At 44.3% G+C, this 17,497-nt stretch overlaps 2 protein-coding genes across 3 annotated transcripts in view; one reads left to right on the forward strand and one right to left on the reverse strand.

Moving 5' to 3' along the window:
• Positions 1–176: 176 nt before the first annotated feature.
• hus1 (HUS1 checkpoint clamp component) lies at positions 177–3,429 on the reverse strand. Of its 2 annotated transcripts, none has more exons than XM_062480023.1 (8): positions 3,293–3,429; positions 2,405–2,532; positions 2,115–2,291; positions 1,665–1,772; positions 1,469–1,543; positions 1,249–1,348; positions 935–1,063; positions 177–807 (listed from the first exon to the last, which is right to left on the reverse strand). In XM_062480023.1, exons 2-8 carry the CDS (start codon positions 2,423–2,425, stop codon positions 725–727), a joined length of 693 nt encoding a protein of 230 aa, XP_062336007.1. In that variant the 5' UTR covers positions 2,426–2,532; positions 3,293–3,429; the 3' UTR covers positions 177–724. The 2 variants fall into 2 exon arrangements, with proteins under 2 accessions (XP_062336007.1, XP_062336006.1); XM_062480022.1 differs by lacking the exon at positions 3,293–3,429 and adding an exon at positions 2,806–2,980.
• The window catches only part of LOC134035151 (receptor activity-modifying protein 3-like), a 16,830-nt gene continuing 2,724 nt past the window's right edge, over positions 3,392–17,497 (forward strand). The window contains 3 exon segments of the mRNA XM_062480024.1: positions 3,392–3,747; positions 14,417–14,446; positions 14,621–14,783. Coding sequence (XP_062336008.1) covers positions 3,696–3,747; positions 14,417–14,446; positions 14,621–14,783 — 245 coding nt within the window. The 5' untranslated portion in view covers positions 3,392–3,695.

A 17,497-nucleotide genomic window follows, 5' to 3' on the forward strand; every position in this document is an offset into this window, starting at 1 on the left:
TGCTTACACAGCTTATAGAGTACCTTCAATCCAGACATGCAAGGTTAAAGCCTTACAGGATCACTGCATTCAAACTGTGAAGGAGAGATTGGACTCTTCAGTCCTGGCCATGCCTTTCCAAAACCATAATCACACTCAAACCCAGGAAACACACACAGACACATGCCACATTCTGAGCCACAGAAAATATTTTATATTTATTTGATCACATTGCGCCACCTGGCGGACAAGTTGGAAAGGCATTAATTAATGATTGTATAAATTTTATATACCAATGGAATGCCGGTCATATGACAAACTGTGATCATCAATATTAATAATAATTATGCAATGTATTGTATATATAAAAAATATATAATACGGATATGTAGAGTGATACGGCAATTGCCTATTTCATTGAAGGTGTCTATAACACAACATAGGAACATAAAAAGCATTAAATATCATATCTACAAAACAGTCCATAGTGACAAAAAAATACTGTTGGAATGACATTATCATTAAAGTATTCATTTCAGTAGAAAAGACCGATGGTTAGAAGCAGACCTCTGTCAATTACAGTTTGAAACAACATTTCAAATACTTATCAAGCCCAGAAATATAAGACAGACAAACTAGTCTTAGAAGTGCTAATATGACAAACTAGAAGTGTAACATTTGGGGTATGGGGTCCATCTGATCAGGCCAAGTGAGTGTCCTGGGGGTGAGCCAGACGAGTGGGCGCTCAAGCTACGGCAGGGATGAAGTACTGCAAGGACACGTCTTCATGCAGGAGAATCAGGTGGATGATCCTCTTATGGATGATGTCTTGGAGAAAGAAGCATAAAACAGTGTTTCAGTGCTCTTGAAATGTATCCCTGTTTCCCTCCTTCGCTCTCTTTTAGAGGAGCTTTCTTCAATCCATCAAAAGAGGTGCACACACACACACACTTACTACACATGGCCTTGCTGGGGTTGACCTGTTGTCCCATAAGGAATTGCTGCAGCTTCCTGATGTCAACCCGTGTGCGGGCCATCAGCTCTGGATCCCTGCTCTGGCTCCGCTCCTGAGAACCGTCCTCACCTGGTGCAGGAAGCCGAAACAAACACATCCACATTTAACTGATCTTAATGGCTTAAACTTCCACATAGGTTCTAACTGTGTTTCTGTGCCCTGAGCAGGAATCTCTCAGAGTGATTTAGACTGGCTCCATTGTTCCTTAGGAGGGTTGAACGGTAGTCACCGAACCACCCTCACTGCCCTCTTACCCCAGGGTGGGTTCCCGAGGTCTTTGAAGTGGGTTGTAACAGAGACCAGGTCTGTCTCAATCTTCAGGTTCATCTCTCCACTCAGGTTGGCCTCTATCTCCTGACAGACAGACAAGCAGGTAGACCTTACAGAGGACCATATGCTTTGTTCTTGACAGGGAAACCCAACCCCTATTTAGCTTAATTATCTGAGATATATGTGGCTGTGCTTCACTCTAACCAGGAAGTTCGAGAGATTCTTCATTCTGTCCACAACATTCTTCATAGTCTTCAGTGGTGGCATGTAGATACTGACCTGTGATGAATTCACATACATCATCAATGATCTCAACCCTTTTTTGTTATTAGCCATATGAAGCTCAATGTTGCTTCAGTCAAGTTAGCTAGCCTCTGAGAAGGTTTGATGATGTACTTACGTCAAAGTCTGGCATACTGGGCTCCTTGAACTCATTCCACAATCTTCTGGGAATCACATCTACTGGGATGTCATGGGTGACTACTCTACTGATGCTGGACAGTGTTGGCTGTTAAAACAGAGGGAGGGAGGAGTAGAAAAGGATGAGAGAGGGATGCAAGGTTAGAGAAAGGGGTTTGTGTGGAGGGTGAGAGAGATGGAAGGAGAGGTGTGAAAGGACATGGATTAATCCTAGTCCTAAAGTAAGAGAAAAATTCTATGAAGATTTCCATTTAAAAAGTTTTTAGTCTAGCACTAGGTTTTATCCATGTCTGGGAAACTGGGCCATATTGAGCTATGGCATAGCACACTTGCTGTTCAACTTGTATACACTGTTCTCACAGACAGATGGCTCAGTTCCAGCTGACCCTGCTGGGTGAAACAGATCTAATCGCATGTCAAGGTGTCTCACCAGTTCTGCAGCCAGGGTGAGGCAGGGACAGTGCTTCTTGGTCAGTTTGATCTTGACAGTCTTGGCGTTCTGCGTTGTCCTCAGGGCTCTGGACAGGTTCTCTGGGGCCATCTCCAGACAGATCTCGTTGGCGTCAGCGGACACACCTTCCAGCTGGTACTCATCAAAGAAGTTGGCCTGAGGATGGAGACCAACACAGTTTTCAACACACACTAGAATAGTATTACTGTCAATTACCCTTTAATACAGACCAAGGCTTCATTGCGAAATAGCTGGCTTTCCATCCACACCTGTGAGAGCTCGCACCACATCCCAACTCCTCCACTGGCTACTTTGCCGGAGAGGACGAAGTAGAGCTTGTCAGTCGTCAGTCGCAGGACGCATGTCTTCGTTAGTTTGGATATGGTATTTACCACTCCTGATGGAATAACAAGGACTCGTGAACATAGTTAGCTGAGTGACTGTCAACGTCTACAATGCCTAAAGCAGTCGTTTATTCTTGACAAAAATCTGGTTGCCACAGAGCCATGTATCTGAACTTAATAAACATATTTTCTATACCCATCACAGATACCAGAACTATTAGCTACTACTGTAGTAACTCTAGCTAGCTGACGTCAAAGTGTATGTACAGTATGTATCAGTTACCTAGCTAGAACCACTGAGGCTCACAAAACACTGTCAGACTTACGCGTGAAATGATTCAAGCACCCAACATCAATCATTTTTGATCGGAACTTCATTGTTTTATTAGTCAGTTGTCCTGATATGGCTAGTGTTGGTGCGTCCTGCTGTAATTTCAAATAAAGTTTCTGACCGCCGATGATCCTTCTTCATTAACAGTCCGCGGAAACAAGTAGTTATCTTTAGTACCGCGTGTATTTAAACAATTTCTGGAAATCCAGAAGATGGCGCTCACTCGACTCTTCTGAATGAAATCCAAGCCTCGGAATATTTTTGGCATATTTTTGTTGTTGAAAGTTTTAACTATGTATTATGCTAATGCAGAATACATTTGTAATAAAGAAGTAATGACATCACTTAAATCATATTATTATACATTTAGTACCATGCAATTGTAATTGTCTATGCTCTGTTATAGTTATTGTAATGATGTCAGCTTGGAAATAAGATATCAGAAAAGGCATTTCCTTATTTAAAATATAAAATAAGCTTACCTACAGACTTGATTTCGAAAAAATTCAATAATTAAACGCCTCCCTCTCCTGTCCTCTGTCCTCCTAGCTTTCCCTCTCCGTCTTCCCCTCCCTCTGCAAGGATGCAAGGGAGCTCACTAGTCTTCTACCGTGAAGGCTTGCATAAGGACCGTGGACCGTGGGGACGCGCATCACACAAGGAGGTCTGTGTGGGGCAAGAAAGATACAGCTAAGATCGACCCGAGTTCTCTGACCGGAGCAAGTCATTGGTTCTTGAGACAAGACTAAAACACTTAAACTATGTGAGAAACTTTAGCGTGCGGTTTTCCAGTTAATTTGGATAACTATGGTTTGCTACAGACATTGGTCTCCAAGCTGAGGTTTCATTAAGCATCCGATTGTGCAGGGCTTTACTCTCAACGTGATGGATACAAATGCATTCGCAGTGTTTAAACTTTTTATGATTGGAGTATTGGGTGAGTATTTCTCTCGATTTTATTTTTCTTGAATCATGAAACTTGACATTTGATTTATTTTGACATAGGCTAGTGAGTCTGAGTTATTGGATACAAATGTTTAAAGGAACATACTGTATTTGTATTGTCATAGGCCTTAAAATCAATTTACGTAGGCTTTACAGTAGGCTAAGTCATTTTATGCTTCTTGAGGATGTAATACAATAGGTCCTGCCAGACTGGTTACATAGTCAAGTTACTAATGTAACATTCCCTTTTGATTTCATAGTGTTAGTCATTTAAAGCAGTAGATCACAGGAATTATAAGGAGCAACAGAACGCGTGTGACAGGGTTGAGGTGTTGGATATGTAGCTGACAAGTGAATTGTAAAGTGATTATTTTAACAGTGTGAAGCTGTAAAGCCGTTCACACTTATGCGTAGATGAACGTGGTGCGTTTATATTTATCAGAACACACATGGATTGATTGTTCGTGTGGATTTGATGATAATTCCCATGCCGAGGGAATGAAGAGTATTTGAAAACTTGTGTTCTCAAAACAATAAAATATGCAGTTGCTGGACCACTGATACCATAATAAATTATACCCAGTCTATGTTTAAATCACCGTCAGAGAAGTTACCTCTCAGAGGTTTACGTTCCTTGGGGAAGGAAGGCTATCTGGTATCTGATATATAAAGACCAAAGACGTTTTCTTTACCAATCCTTTCTCTCTCCCTTCAACTGGGAAATCACTAGTTTGACCTGCCTAGATCCTTCACAGCTGTCTAGTAAGGAACACGCTGTCACCAATTCAGCCATGCTAGATCAGGGATTACCTCAAGGAAGGTTGGAGGAAAGTATAATAATAAAATGTGTTCATTTACGAGACGTTTTCATCCAAAGCAATGAAAATTACAGGGGGGATTTGATCCTGCGACTGCTAAAACAAAAACACCTGGTACCTCTAAAAACAAAAGGATCTGATGTACAACCATTTATAACCCTGAATACAAGTTACTAACTACCTTAAGTAGTTAGTCAGTTTGTTTTTACAGTATCATGGAAATGTATATACATTTCCATGATACTGTAAAAAAAAAAAAATATATATATATATATATATATATATTCAGAGTGTAAGACCCCTAAGTGATGATAGCAGGGCTGATCGGGGAAGCATGGGTCACAGTTCTGCTGGCGGGGTCCAGCCTGCCCCATACTCCCCTGGAATCAAGCCATGTCCTGTAGAAGCTGCCAGAAGACATGTCTAAATACAGAGCCCTGTCAACAATCCCACTGTGAGGACGTGCTCCCTGTCAGAACTGGGACACAGGGCCATTTTTTTCACAATTATTATTATTATTGTGCACATTATATTACATGATGTAATTGCACCACAACTGCGTGATATTATAACATTAAGTGGTCCAGTTTGCATGAAAGAACAAGTCTTATTTGTTGGTTTGGAACTGCAGAAAATTCCCTTTAGCAATCCCTGGCATAGCTTTGGTGAAATATATTCATTTGCTCATTGTTATTTTTTTAGGATTGTCCATCAAACCTCTGAGTAAACCAACACATTTATACTTGGATGTTACGGCCATTAGTTGGACAGAGTTTTTATTAAATCTTCTTCAGTTCGTTTTTCCTGGAGATGGATTTGCTGACTGACTCCTCCATGTAGCTGGCCCAGAAAGTTGAGGTGAAATCCTGAAAAATCCTGTATTCATCTTTCAAAGACCTCATAACATTTTCATGCTTTCTGAGTCCACTTAAACTTGGCCCCTGGCTTGCCTTGACAGAATTCCCTGGGACTGTCAGGACCCTCTTACCTCAGTCCCCTGAAGACAAGACATCTTTTTAACCTTTCATGCAGGATATTTAGTCTAGAACAACTAGAATTCCCGCTCTCTGGATAATTTGATTGTCAAGTAAGCAGCTGCTGGAGAGCTTTGAAGAAAGGTTTGTGATTGACTGATTGGCTTGTGACACACTTGATGTTAGATATGGCTAGAAGACTGCCATGTCATTTTAGAACTGGGTCCTCTATCTTCGCCCTCATTGCTCTCCCCTCAGGCTGTGACCCCTCCTCTCCTTCCTCCTCCCTGCATGTCTTACCCCTTCTCCTCCTACTCCTCCTTGCTCTCACCTGTCCTCCTCTTCATAGTCTTCAGCCTTAGTCGCAGTCACAGTGTCCGAGTACATCCCTGTCCACCCCCTCTTCTTCTGTGCCCCAGCTGTGTCCTCCAGGCGTGACAAGGGCTATAAATCAAGGGATCCGCTTGGTGTGGGCATGGGTGAGCAATGTGTGTGAACACTAGGCGAGTGTGCAGTGTGTGTGAGAGAGAGAGTTAATGGGTCAGCGATGTTCTGATAAGGAGATGTGTCTGACCAGAGCAGAGGGGAGCGGCATTCTAGAACAGTAGAAAGGAGCAGGGTTCTAGAGCTTCAGGGAGGAGTAGCGTTCTAGAACAGCAGAGAGGAGCAGAGTTCTTTAACAGCAGACAGGATTCCCATGTCACTGGTCTTACATCCACCTGTTCAGTTACAGCACCAGGAGCCTCAACAGCAAAATCTCATCTGTGACAGGACTATGCAGACTGGAGAGGCATGGAGACAGAGATAGTGCTTCCAGCTCTCTCTCTCTCTCTCTCTCTCTCTCTCTCTCTCTCTCTCTCTCTCTCTCTCTCTCTCTCTCTCTCTCTCTCTCTCTCTCTCTCTCTCTCTCTCTCTCTCTCTCTCTCTCTCTCTCTCTCTCTCTCTCTCTCTCTCTCTCTCTCTCTCTCTCTCTCTCTCTCTGGTGCGCTTTCTCTCTGTCTCTGGATCGTGTCAAGAGTCAAGGGCTATCAGTTTAAAGATAAACAGCAGAGCAGAACCCTCTCCACCAAATCTCTCACTCCAGACACGCTCCTGACAGCTCATAGAGATGACAGATCTTTTTACAGCCTCAACAGAGCAGTGATTTGTAAAGGAAATACCGGTACACCAAATCTTTATTTAATTAATTGAATTACTCTCTAATACCTGTCTCTTTCTAATATTACTTCTCACTGTTACTCTCCTCCATGTCTCTCTCTCTTTATGGATCTCTTTCTCTCCCTGATTTATTTCTCTCCAACTCCCTCATTCTTTTCGTAGCTTCCCTGTCTCTCTCTCTCTCTTCTCTGCCCCTCATGTCTGCCTCTCTCTGTCACTCCTCTTTATCCTTCTCCTTGTTACCCTCTATCTCCTTGCTTCTTCATTATCACACTCTCTCTCTTTCTCTCTTTCTTGCTACCCCCTATTGCTCCTTGACAGCAGGGAAGAAGGTTTGGAGGCCAGACTTACACTCCAGAGAGATCGGTCCAGACAGATCAGCTAAGACGGAGGCCGTTTATCAATAGTTGGATTGTACCTGGCGTGACTCCGTCCACCATCATTTTTGACCTCAGGTCATAAGGATCGATTTTCATCGTCATGACAATAGCAACGCATGTCTTAACTATATCCAAGTACAAGTATAAGGATTCCTACGGATATCCTCTCCTGAAAAGACATGTCACTCTGATTTCATTACAGTTTTGGGAGGGGAAGTGTTGCCATTGTCTGATGTAACTACGCCATTGCTAAAGGGTCTGTCTGGTGTTTGAAGTTGTTCTACTGGCGTCCTGCACGTAGTTGGTAAACATTCTGCCTTGGCTGATTCAAATAAGCAAGGCTTGTTTTCTGAAACATCAGTCCACTCGTTTCATTTAGGGTTGTTTTGAAGATGTGCGAAAACCAAGAAAAGGAATAAAAGAAAGAACACACAAATGAAGCTGCAAGATATATTTTCGTTTTTCTTTTGTCATGAATTAAATACCTTAGTTGGCCTTTGGTGTAAAGCTGCAGGGCCTGTTAAATGTAACCATGGGAGATTTAGAGAGTCTCTCCTGCCAACTCAACATGCTATCTCCATGTTATTTATCTGTATTTATAGACTTTGACAGTCTCCATTGATTAGGCCATACATACACACACACAAACACACAAGCTGTCTTTAACTGTTGTTTAAAAATGGCCCATCACTCTTTTAGGAAAGTCCCTTCCTGCAGTATGTGACCATCATTCACATGACTTCATTCAAGTCTCTCTCTCTCTCTCTTTCTCTCTCTCTCTCTCTCTCTCTCTCTCTCTCTCTCTCTCTCTCTCTCTCTCTCTCTCTCTCTCTCTTTCTGTCTCTCTCTCTCTCTCTCTTTCTCTCTTTCCCTCCTCCGGCTATGTAGTTTATTTCTGTCTCCCTCCATCACAACCCCCACAACCCCTTTTCCGGTGTTTGTTTGCCAAGTGGCCAGGGTCTGTTTCTGTCTGTCACATCCGTGTCACTCGTCAGTCCCCTCTAACCCTCCGCTGCTCCCCTCCAGGAATGCATAATCCCACTTGGACCCTTCCATTTCTATGGGACTTCTGTGGAATCTTCCATTCTGTCCTTGGATGCGGGGTGTCAATCATGATGTCCACCTGAGCTGACCCTCCTCCTCGTATACATAATACAATATGTATTTGATCAGTCAGGCAGACGCTCAAACAGTCAGTCAGTAAATTGTCCGGGCAAGTGATTTAGTCAGTCAGTCTGTCAATCAGGCAGTTAGTCAGTCAACACGCATCCTGTATACCGCATGCAAAACGCACACACTCAAACACATGCTCACACATATGCTGAGAGGTGAGGCAGCCTTGTCTCAGACCTGTATTCTCTGTCTAACAGTAGATACTGCTTGACTCGACATTCAGGCGACCCAGGTGTCATCCAGGTGCCACCAGTCATCGCAACGACCTAGGGCAGCTTCAACTGACCTCGGCCCATCAGTCACTGTTGCTATCACAACAGAATACTGTCCCCGCTACGTGCGAGTCTCAGTATGAGGTATTCCTCCCAGCTTCTCAGTGGGATACCATTTAGAAAATGACAGTGTGTGTGTAACACAACGGTGTGTCTGAGAGGGAAGGGGAGGAGACCTCCTGGGCTTTTAGTTCACTTTATCCATGTTCTCAATGCACTCTAAAGCACTCTATACTGACTCCTTATTGAACAGACTGTACCATTCTATTCTATTCCCATTTCTATTATGTTTAAGGTTAACATAAAAAGAACCAATACAATTTTAGAAGGTAAAAAAGTATTGTGCCTTTGTTCGTAGTTTGACCATCTACTGGACATAATCTGCTTCCTATACCATCAAGCTATCTCCAGGATGAGCTGTATTTGAAATCTGAAATGATCCCCTCCAAGACTAATCTCCTTGAGAAGCTCTAGTGACCTACACCTGAGATTATCTTTAGTTGCTGAGGTCTTGGTTCTGCGTTTGTGGAAGGGCCCTGTAAGGACTGACTCCGAAGGAGATTTAAGAACAGACAGGACTGGAGAGGATAAGGCTTCTGTATAGACAGCCAATAAGAAGAATATCAAAACACTTAGACCCCCTCACCCTTTTCCTCACCCAAACCTTCACCTTCTCCCTCATTCTGGTGACAGGCAAGCGCACTGAACTGCAACAATGAGAGGAATTCACATTTCAAAAATAGTTTGAATGCTCATGCCATTTTGTGTCCTGTGACACCCAGTGAAGACAGACTATTTGCCAGGCTGTTGCGCAGAGATTTTGAATAACTGTCAGTCGATCCTTTGTGCTCAGGGCTTAAGCTGGTTTGATGACAAGCACTTGTGTGATGAGTAACCCACTCACAGATCCGCAAACATACACTGGCTCAAAAGTCAAACGCTTTAACATAGCGAGTCAGTCAAAAATGGATTTCCTGTGTGAGACATGGCCTTGTCGAGTCAGGTCTATGCTCTCTCACTCTGTCTCTCTCTCTGTGCCCTACTCTGTCATTTTCCCATGTACACCGAGCCAACCAGATTCTTGGGTCTCCTGGAGAGGCATGTTGTTATCGATCCTCTCTGGTTGTCTTCCTCCAGGTTTCAGTTTTGCCACTGGTCATTGAACACAGGCAGGGGTGCTCAGGGAAAGCTAAGCAAGCCCTCCCCCCCCCCCTCCCCACTTGTCCTCAGCAAGAGGGTGAAGGGTAGTCAAGGTTATGGTAGGGAGAAGTAGGCCCCACAGGGGTCACAGTAGGTGAAACACAGAAAAACCTTTTAATCTTCACTCACAATAGCCAGGAGATTGATTGATTCGCCATGCCTGGCACAGTGGAGCCAATTCAATGGACCACAAAGTGCCAGCCTGCCTACCCAGCAATAGCAGAGAAGTTAAATCAAGTGCACATTAAAGTGCTCGCTGAGATAAATGAAAGCTGAGTGACTTAACAGGGCCAAGCAATGTTCCCTGTACACCAGAGAGAAATAATTGTACTCTCTACCCTGAGAAATAGTTCTGATGATGGCAGAGATTTGATCAAAGTTATGTTCCCTCTGACAGCAAGGAGAAACAACAACAACAACAACTAAGATTAGGATGTGTATTTTTTATTACATTTTCTGCAGCAGGACTGTACAACTTTTCAAAGATTTTGTCGAACGGATAGTGGCATCTGTTTGTCTCAGATCCAGGTGTTGTCAGTCACTCACTTTAGTGAACATCTGTTGCAATCGGTGGCAACGTACAAAAATAGCTGAATCTCAAAATATAATAGAGTGAGTTTGTGGTCTTATCTCTCTGCAGAGGGAGAGGTGAGCTTGCTGCTTCATATGGATACACATGTAAGACCACAACAACTGTTTCATCTGTTGACTCTGTGGCAGAGGGGGAGAGGGGGGGTTTCTCTAGACTCTAGAGAAGTCTGACCTGACCTAAAATCCTATGAGCGTTTGTTTGAGTCTGCTGGGAGATCTAGGATGGGTGGAATTTGCACTTTTGAGCCTTTTCCACTGGTTTCTTTTCACAAGGCAAGTTCAGGCAAGCTCAGTCAAGCACAGATTAATCAAGTTCTGGTCGACCCTACTGTGACAGAAATCTCTGGTGTCTCTCTATATATCTCCTTTCCTCTGTCCTTCTCTGTGTCTCTCTACTTCTCTCTGTTTACCTCTCCATCTCTTCCTCCCTATCAATTGAATTCTAAATTTAGTTGGCAAGTGAAGAGATATTTCGAAAACTACCAAAGCAAACATACTGTACAGTAAACATGCGTACAAACACACACACACACACACACACACACACACAGACACACACACACACACACATACACATACACATACATACATATCTACACATATTCATACCATCTCTCTCTCTTTCTCTTTCTCTTCATCTTGACATTCTGTCCCTTGCTGATTACTTTTAGAGGTCCAACTCTTTGTTAACCCCGCTAGTCCTGCAGGAAATGACAGCATAGCAGCTTAGAAGTTTCACTCTGGAGGAATTAGCAGGGCTAATGAAGACTTGCTCACAGAGAGAACACTGAATATTAAAACACTTTCACCGAGTTCTTTACTGGGGAAGATATTGAGAGAGAGAGAAGCGAGAGAGTTATCAGACTGACCAGACTGACTGAACTCACTCGCCACAATATCCCCTTTCTTTTGTGATCTTAAATGAAAAATATGTTTCATTATTTTATTCATAATGACATATTTTTCAGTTATGTAACACCTATTCCAATACCTCACTATCCACCTCCTCTGTGTCAGTTCAGAACGGATATAACCAGCCTGTCTGCAACACTCATGCCCTGTTCACAACACACACACACGTCTGTTTCACAGCACACGAACCACTCCTGCAGAGGCCTGCTCCACAGCACGCAATAAACACACACATGCCTGCTCTGGACTCAACACGCTCACACACAGACTCACTCACATCCTCAGCCTGAAGTGATTGCCAGTTTGGAGAGTATGAATATTCATGGCTCAAGGAGAGGCTCTCTCTCTCTGGAGAGGAGAGGACAGTGAGATGACTCCCTCGACAGGAAAAAACCGCCTGGTCCGCCGGCTCTGCAAGGGGGCTCAGTGTGTCCAGACCGGGGGTGTTGAGGGTTGTGGGATTGGATCCAAACCACCTCCACCACAAGCCACACGTGAAGGATGAGGAGGCACGTGGAACATCCGTCTCTGTGCTCAGCTTGGCACGGTACGGTGGTTCCATTGACAGCTCCTGTTCCAACCCAGCCATGTTTAGATACCTGTTGCCAACTTTGGGGGTCTTTGAGGCAGGGGGCTGCCGATAGAGGCTGTTCCTAAGTGGATTACATGGTTGCTAGGAAGGAACTAATCTCTGTACCACACTCCTGTCCTCCTCTTGGAGAACTCTTGCTGGGTTTTGTCGAGAGACAAATTAAGAAATCAAAGTCCTCGAGAACCTTTGGTTGAATTTCAGAGTGAATTCTGCCAGTGGTGGGGAAAAGAAACCGAGACAGTCAAGGCCTAAATGAAGCAACCCACCCACAATACACACACACACACACACACACATGCACACACGTGCACACTCGGCTAGGTGCATGTAAAGCAGTCACATGACTCTGGGGGCAGGTATTAGTTTGCTGGTGTGTGACCTAGCGCTCTCTTCTTCTCGAATGTTGTCATCAACACTGCCATGCGAATGCCCTCGTCAAACCTGGAGGGGAGGGGGGGGACACCGCCACGTGAGACAGCGGGGGCTGGGGATCTGTCACAAGATGGAAAATGCCAGCTTCACCGACATCTCATCTACACACACATCAGAATCACCACCCTGCATCCTTTCAAAGGCCTAGAACCACACACACGCACATGCTGTACACACTTAAACACATACCCTTATACTTAAACACACCTTGTACACACACAGACAGGCACACACAAACACAGAAATACACAGTTTACCACACATTTCACAGATTATATATTCATGTTGTCATGGCACTCTGAATTCAACTCGTATTGGGATGATAAATGTTAATATGGACTGTCTGTCTAGTGAAAAACTCAGAAGTGGAGCAGAGACGTAGCCACGGGTAGGCCTGGGTAGGCACAGGCCTACCCAATTGTTCTAAGGCCTACCCAAAAACGGAAATATCTCAGAAGAATTATGCACCGGGTGCACATCGCAAAGTAAATAAGTAAAAAAAAAATGAAAAGATGCCTGTCCATATTTTTCTAGGCCTACCCAAAAAGATGATTCTGGCTACGCCCCTGAGGTGGAGAAGGTGAAGCCACGTGTAATGTGACTTTGATGAAGCTAGTGTGGTTTCTCCAACACTCAGAATGCATGTCCTCCTCCCCTCTATTTAGTATTGTGTTACAAGATTGAGACTAGAATTAATCTTACCTTATACAGAGAGCAGCACATGTGTTTGAGTTTTTGTCAACCAGGTTATAGACATACTGTAAAGGCTATAGCTGTATGAAGAAGTATCAAGTCTTATAGTCACATGACTACCTGCCGTCGTTTGAACTTATCACTCTGGCCCATCTCCGACTCCTCTGCTTTGAACAGGATGGTATCCTGCAGCAGGAAGCTGTTAAAATTAGCGTTAGCTGGTTCAACAACACTCCCCGTCCAAAGGGGCTTTCCCATGGTTTTGGTCAAGCTCATGTGTATTCCACACACTAGGAGTGTGTTATCCAGTGAGAATTTACTGTGTGTGAGACAGTGTCTATCTCTGTGTGTGTGTGTCCTTTCTCCTGTGACAAACAAGCACATAGCATGGGGTTAGCTTGCAGGTGTCATGCTGTGCTGTGTTTCTGTATGTTTCAAGCCCCTTAGTACTGGGTCTCAGGCAGAGGCTGGACACCACTCTCCTCCTCTCCTCACCATTCTCCTCCTCTCCTCACCACTCTCCTCACCACTCTCCTCCTCTCCTCACAACTCTCCTCCTCTCCTCACCACTCTCCTCCTCTCCTCACCACTCTCCTCCTCTCCTCACCACTCTCCTCCTCCCCTCACCACTCTCCTCCTCTCCTCACCACTCTCCTCCTATCCTCACCCTCCTCCTCTCCTCATCACTCTCCTCACCCCTTCCTCCTCTCCTCACCACTCCTCCTCTCCTCTCTCCTCTCTTCTCCTCTCTTCTCCTCTCTCCTCCTCTCCTCACCTGTCATATCCCCTACCTCCTCTCCTCACCTCTCATCTCCCTATCTCCTCTTATGTCTTCCCCTGTCTTCTCCTCTCCCTCCTGGCACTCCGCTCCTCCCCATTAGCCCACATCTCTCTCTTTCCTCTCCTCTCCACTCCCTGGGATCAAATCAGATGTGGCTTGGGAATTACTATGCTACCGGGGCAACGACAGTGGTAAATATTCATGTCTATCCCTACGAGAGGGGAGGGAGCACAGAGGAGAGGAGAGAGAGGGGAGAGGGAAAAGATGAGAGAGGAGAGAAGAGAGGCAGTGGAGAGGAGAGAGAGGGGAGAGGAAAAGGAGAGAGAGGAGAGAAGAGAGGCAGTGGAGAGGAGAGAGAGGGGAGAGGAAAAGGAGAGAGAGGAGAGTAGAGAGGCAGTGGAGAGGAGAGAGAGGGGAGAGGAAAAGGAGAGAGAGGAGAGAAGAGAGGCAGTGGAGAGGAGATAGAGGGGAGAGGAGAAAGGGCAAAGAGTTATAGTAGTGGTGAGTGGAAGGGAAAGAAATTGGGGAGAGTGGAGAAAGTGGAGGAGGAAAGTGGTATATACAGTATATATTATATATAGTATCTCAGAAGGATATAGTAGGCTCAGAATACCGTGAATACCTCTTTACTGAGATTGTTGTTCATGACTACTAACTGTCACTGTTTCTGTGTTTGTTTTGACAGTGAACAGCTGGACGGCCAGGGGCTTGACAGGTAGGCAAGCAGGCTGCATGCGATAATGACGGGGGGGGGGGGGGGGGGAATGACGTTTGTGAAGAAGAGGAAGAGAGTGCATTCTGCTGTGAACCCTAACCTCCCCTCCATCTCCTTTCCCTCTCTCCTCCCTCTTCCCCGCAATGCCTTCCTCCTCCACCCCTCCTTGCTCAGCCACAGACAACCTGAACGCAGAGCTGCCCCCTCATAGGTCCATGGTGCCATTGTGCAACGAGACCCACCTGCTGTGGAATATGGAGGTGGTGTGAGAAGGCTTCAAGAGGGAGATGACCCACATAGACCCCCAGTATTGGTGCAACCTTACACACTTCATCAGGTAACTAATGAGGTGTGTGTGTATGGAGGGAGTGGTAAAGGTTGGTTTGTATTGGTGTCTGAGTGTGTCAGTGTCTTCCACAGCACAGAACAATCCAGGGCGCACACACACACCACAAACACACACACGCCTAGACATAAACAGGACTGAACTCATCTGTATTCACCCCTTTTAGCAACCCCCTTCTCCCTTCCTGTATAGAGACCTTCCCCTACCCTCCCACTCCCTGGACTATCTGTGTAAACCATGAGTGAGGAAGCCAGGGGGGTTGACATGAATGGCTTCTCCCAGATCTTGCTAATCCCAAGTCTACACAGCCCGGGTGACGGAGAGTTTAGATATCTTCCCAGCTCCAGGGTTGCTGATGTCAAAGACAGAGAGACTAAAAGCTACTCAGCTAGGACTCTGAGAATAGTTCACTGAGATGCAGAACTTATAATACTGTCACAGCATACAATGTTCACTAGTTTGTTTCTTGCTAACTCCTCACCCCAGCCTCCACCATTGGTTCTGTCTCTATCTGAGGGAGGAATGTGTATGGCAGTTCTCTGCCATGAATGTCACTTTATCCTGTATCCTGTAATGATTTCATCATTCCTCACCCCCAGTCTCAGGGCCAGATGTCTTCAAACACTCTTTAAGCCTTTAACAAAGACATCAAACTGTGGCTTTTCTCACATCAAGCTGTGTAGTTTCCAGTAGCCGAACCATTTCTCTGGGTATTCTTGTGGCAGTGAATACTGCTTCAACAGACCTCTCAGAGTCCCCACTTCCCTTTCATCAACGTTTGTGTGCATCTGTGTGGGAAAGGACCATCACGGCATCACCTGCATGCTCCTTCACCATTAAAAAATCTACAGTCAGTAGAGTGAAGTCTCAACAACAGTACTGCAGAGCCAGTCGCAGTGCAGATGTGGGTGCTGGGTAGAGAAGTTAAATCAATTGATTGTAAATTAAAGGGGATTTTTTTCTAGACCCTCTTGACTGATCTTGAGAGGGTGTTTATTTAAAGACTGTACTGCTATAGTCCATCAAAGTTATGAAGGTGTTTATTTCTGAAATAGAAATCATCTTTATAAACTTACATTTACACCTATTAAAATCAGCTCTCTCCCCTCTAAAACTCCTTGTTAGTGTGTGTGGGGGACACGTGAGCCGATGTCAAGGGGATGTGTGTGTTTATCTCTCTCAAGACAGACTGGTTCAGCTGAGAACACACTTCAAAGGGGTTTTCAACTATTCCCAGTGCTCTTTTCACAGCACCCAGACACAGAGTATCTAGGGCCACAGGACCCTCTCCCCCACCATTCGCTCTTTCTCTATCTCTATCTACATCTTTCTCTTTTATTTTCATGTTCTTATTTTTGGCCTTCTCTCTGTCTAAATCAATGTCTCTTGCCAAGCTTCTTCACTTCACAATATGACAATCTTTTTCACTATTATACACACACTTCTCTCTCTGTCTCTCCCCATTTTATTTCCCAAGATCCTCTTGGGCTTGGGCAGAGCCTTCATATGTGAAACTGCAGAAACATTCATTTTCCTGGCTTAGATTCTTACTTAAATATTTCTCTGGAGATTCCCCATTGCATTCTGACTCAACATTTATCAACAGACCATTGTTACACAACAGCCAACATCATTTCTATTCAGATTTATAAGCACAACTAATGATTTGAAAAAATTGTGTGATTTAACAAAAATGCTCAGCAACACTTAACATAAAAAAAACAACTAAATTAATTTGCCGGCTTAGTTCATTTTTTAGGTTCACTGCGCTACAGTTTCAGTCGTTAGTTTTCAATAGGTGTATCCAAAGTTTCCAGAAATGTCCACAAATCACTCACAGAAAACCCCCAAATCAATGAATCTCTAAACCCCTCCGTCACTGTGGCAAGTGAACATATGGAGAGTCCATACATTAGATTTAGTTCATTTCATTTGCAGCACTTAACCAAAGGTCATTTGTAGCATGGATGGAGATTGACGACACTGATTGATGCTGTCTTGCGTCAAACTGGCACTCTATGACCACACAAATGGCTTAGACGGGGAAGAGGTTGAACGCAAGCAAACACACAGGTTACTAGCTTGAGGATTTAACATGGCACACAGTTGTACTAGCTTTCTTATCGCCTTCTGGTTTGATGTAATGTTCTCTAAAAGCTTGCTTAACTCCTAACGTGACCAAATGCAAGGCTCCATGTCAGTCTAGTGTGAAAAACAGGACAAAGTGTTTTCTGGTATAATGGGTTTGTGTACCGTGTGTGATGTAATGGGTTTAAGCGCACACCTTGTTTAGATGCCAAATTGGATCCTTATTGGACTGCCCAATGAGCTGTGAAGGATTTGAGGGCTCTGAAGTATAATCCAATGAGGTGTGAATGAATGACATTGGGAACCAATAGAGTGCTCTTGATGGTGAGATTTCACCATTCAGGCAGTTTGCATGGACTGTAGTTTGACTTTACCAGTTAATATAAATATTTCTTTTTGAGGTGGTTGTATATATTAATATTAATATAAACGTTTCACTCTGGATGTCTCTGTTGCAGAGCGAAACAGCATTATTTAAACTAGACTAAAGCTACTAGTTTCTAATACTTTGGAGAAAATAAACATTCTAAATTCATATGGAATTCATACTCTATCTGCAAAGTTCCTTTTTGCAGTGTAAGAACATTGCTGATGTCTGCCACTGCCTTACTTATTTC

The sequence above is a fragment of the Osmerus eperlanus genome, chromosome 15 (assembly GCF_963692335.1).
Source record: "Osmerus eperlanus chromosome 15, fOsmEpe2.1, whole genome shotgun sequence".
Lineage (NCBI taxonomy): Eukaryota > Metazoa > Chordata > Actinopteri > Osmeriformes > Osmeridae > Osmerus > Osmerus eperlanus.

What these genes read in the sequence shown, in the direction of transcription:
- hus1 (XM_062480022.1), bottom strand. Translation starts at nt 2,857, where the DNA reads ATGAAGTTCCGATCAAAAATGATTGATGTTGGGTGCTTGAATCATTTC. An exon ending in TGTGGTGCGAGCTCTCACAG is followed by an intron (nt 2,292 to 2,404) that starts GTGTGGATGGAA and finishes CTCCATCCTCAG; the next exon opens with GCCAACTTCTTTGATGAGTA. An exon ending in CCCCAGCAAGGCCATGTGTA is followed by an intron (nt 808 to 934) that starts GTAAGTGTGTGT and finishes TCTTTCTCCAAG; the next exon opens with ACATCATCCATAAGAGGATC.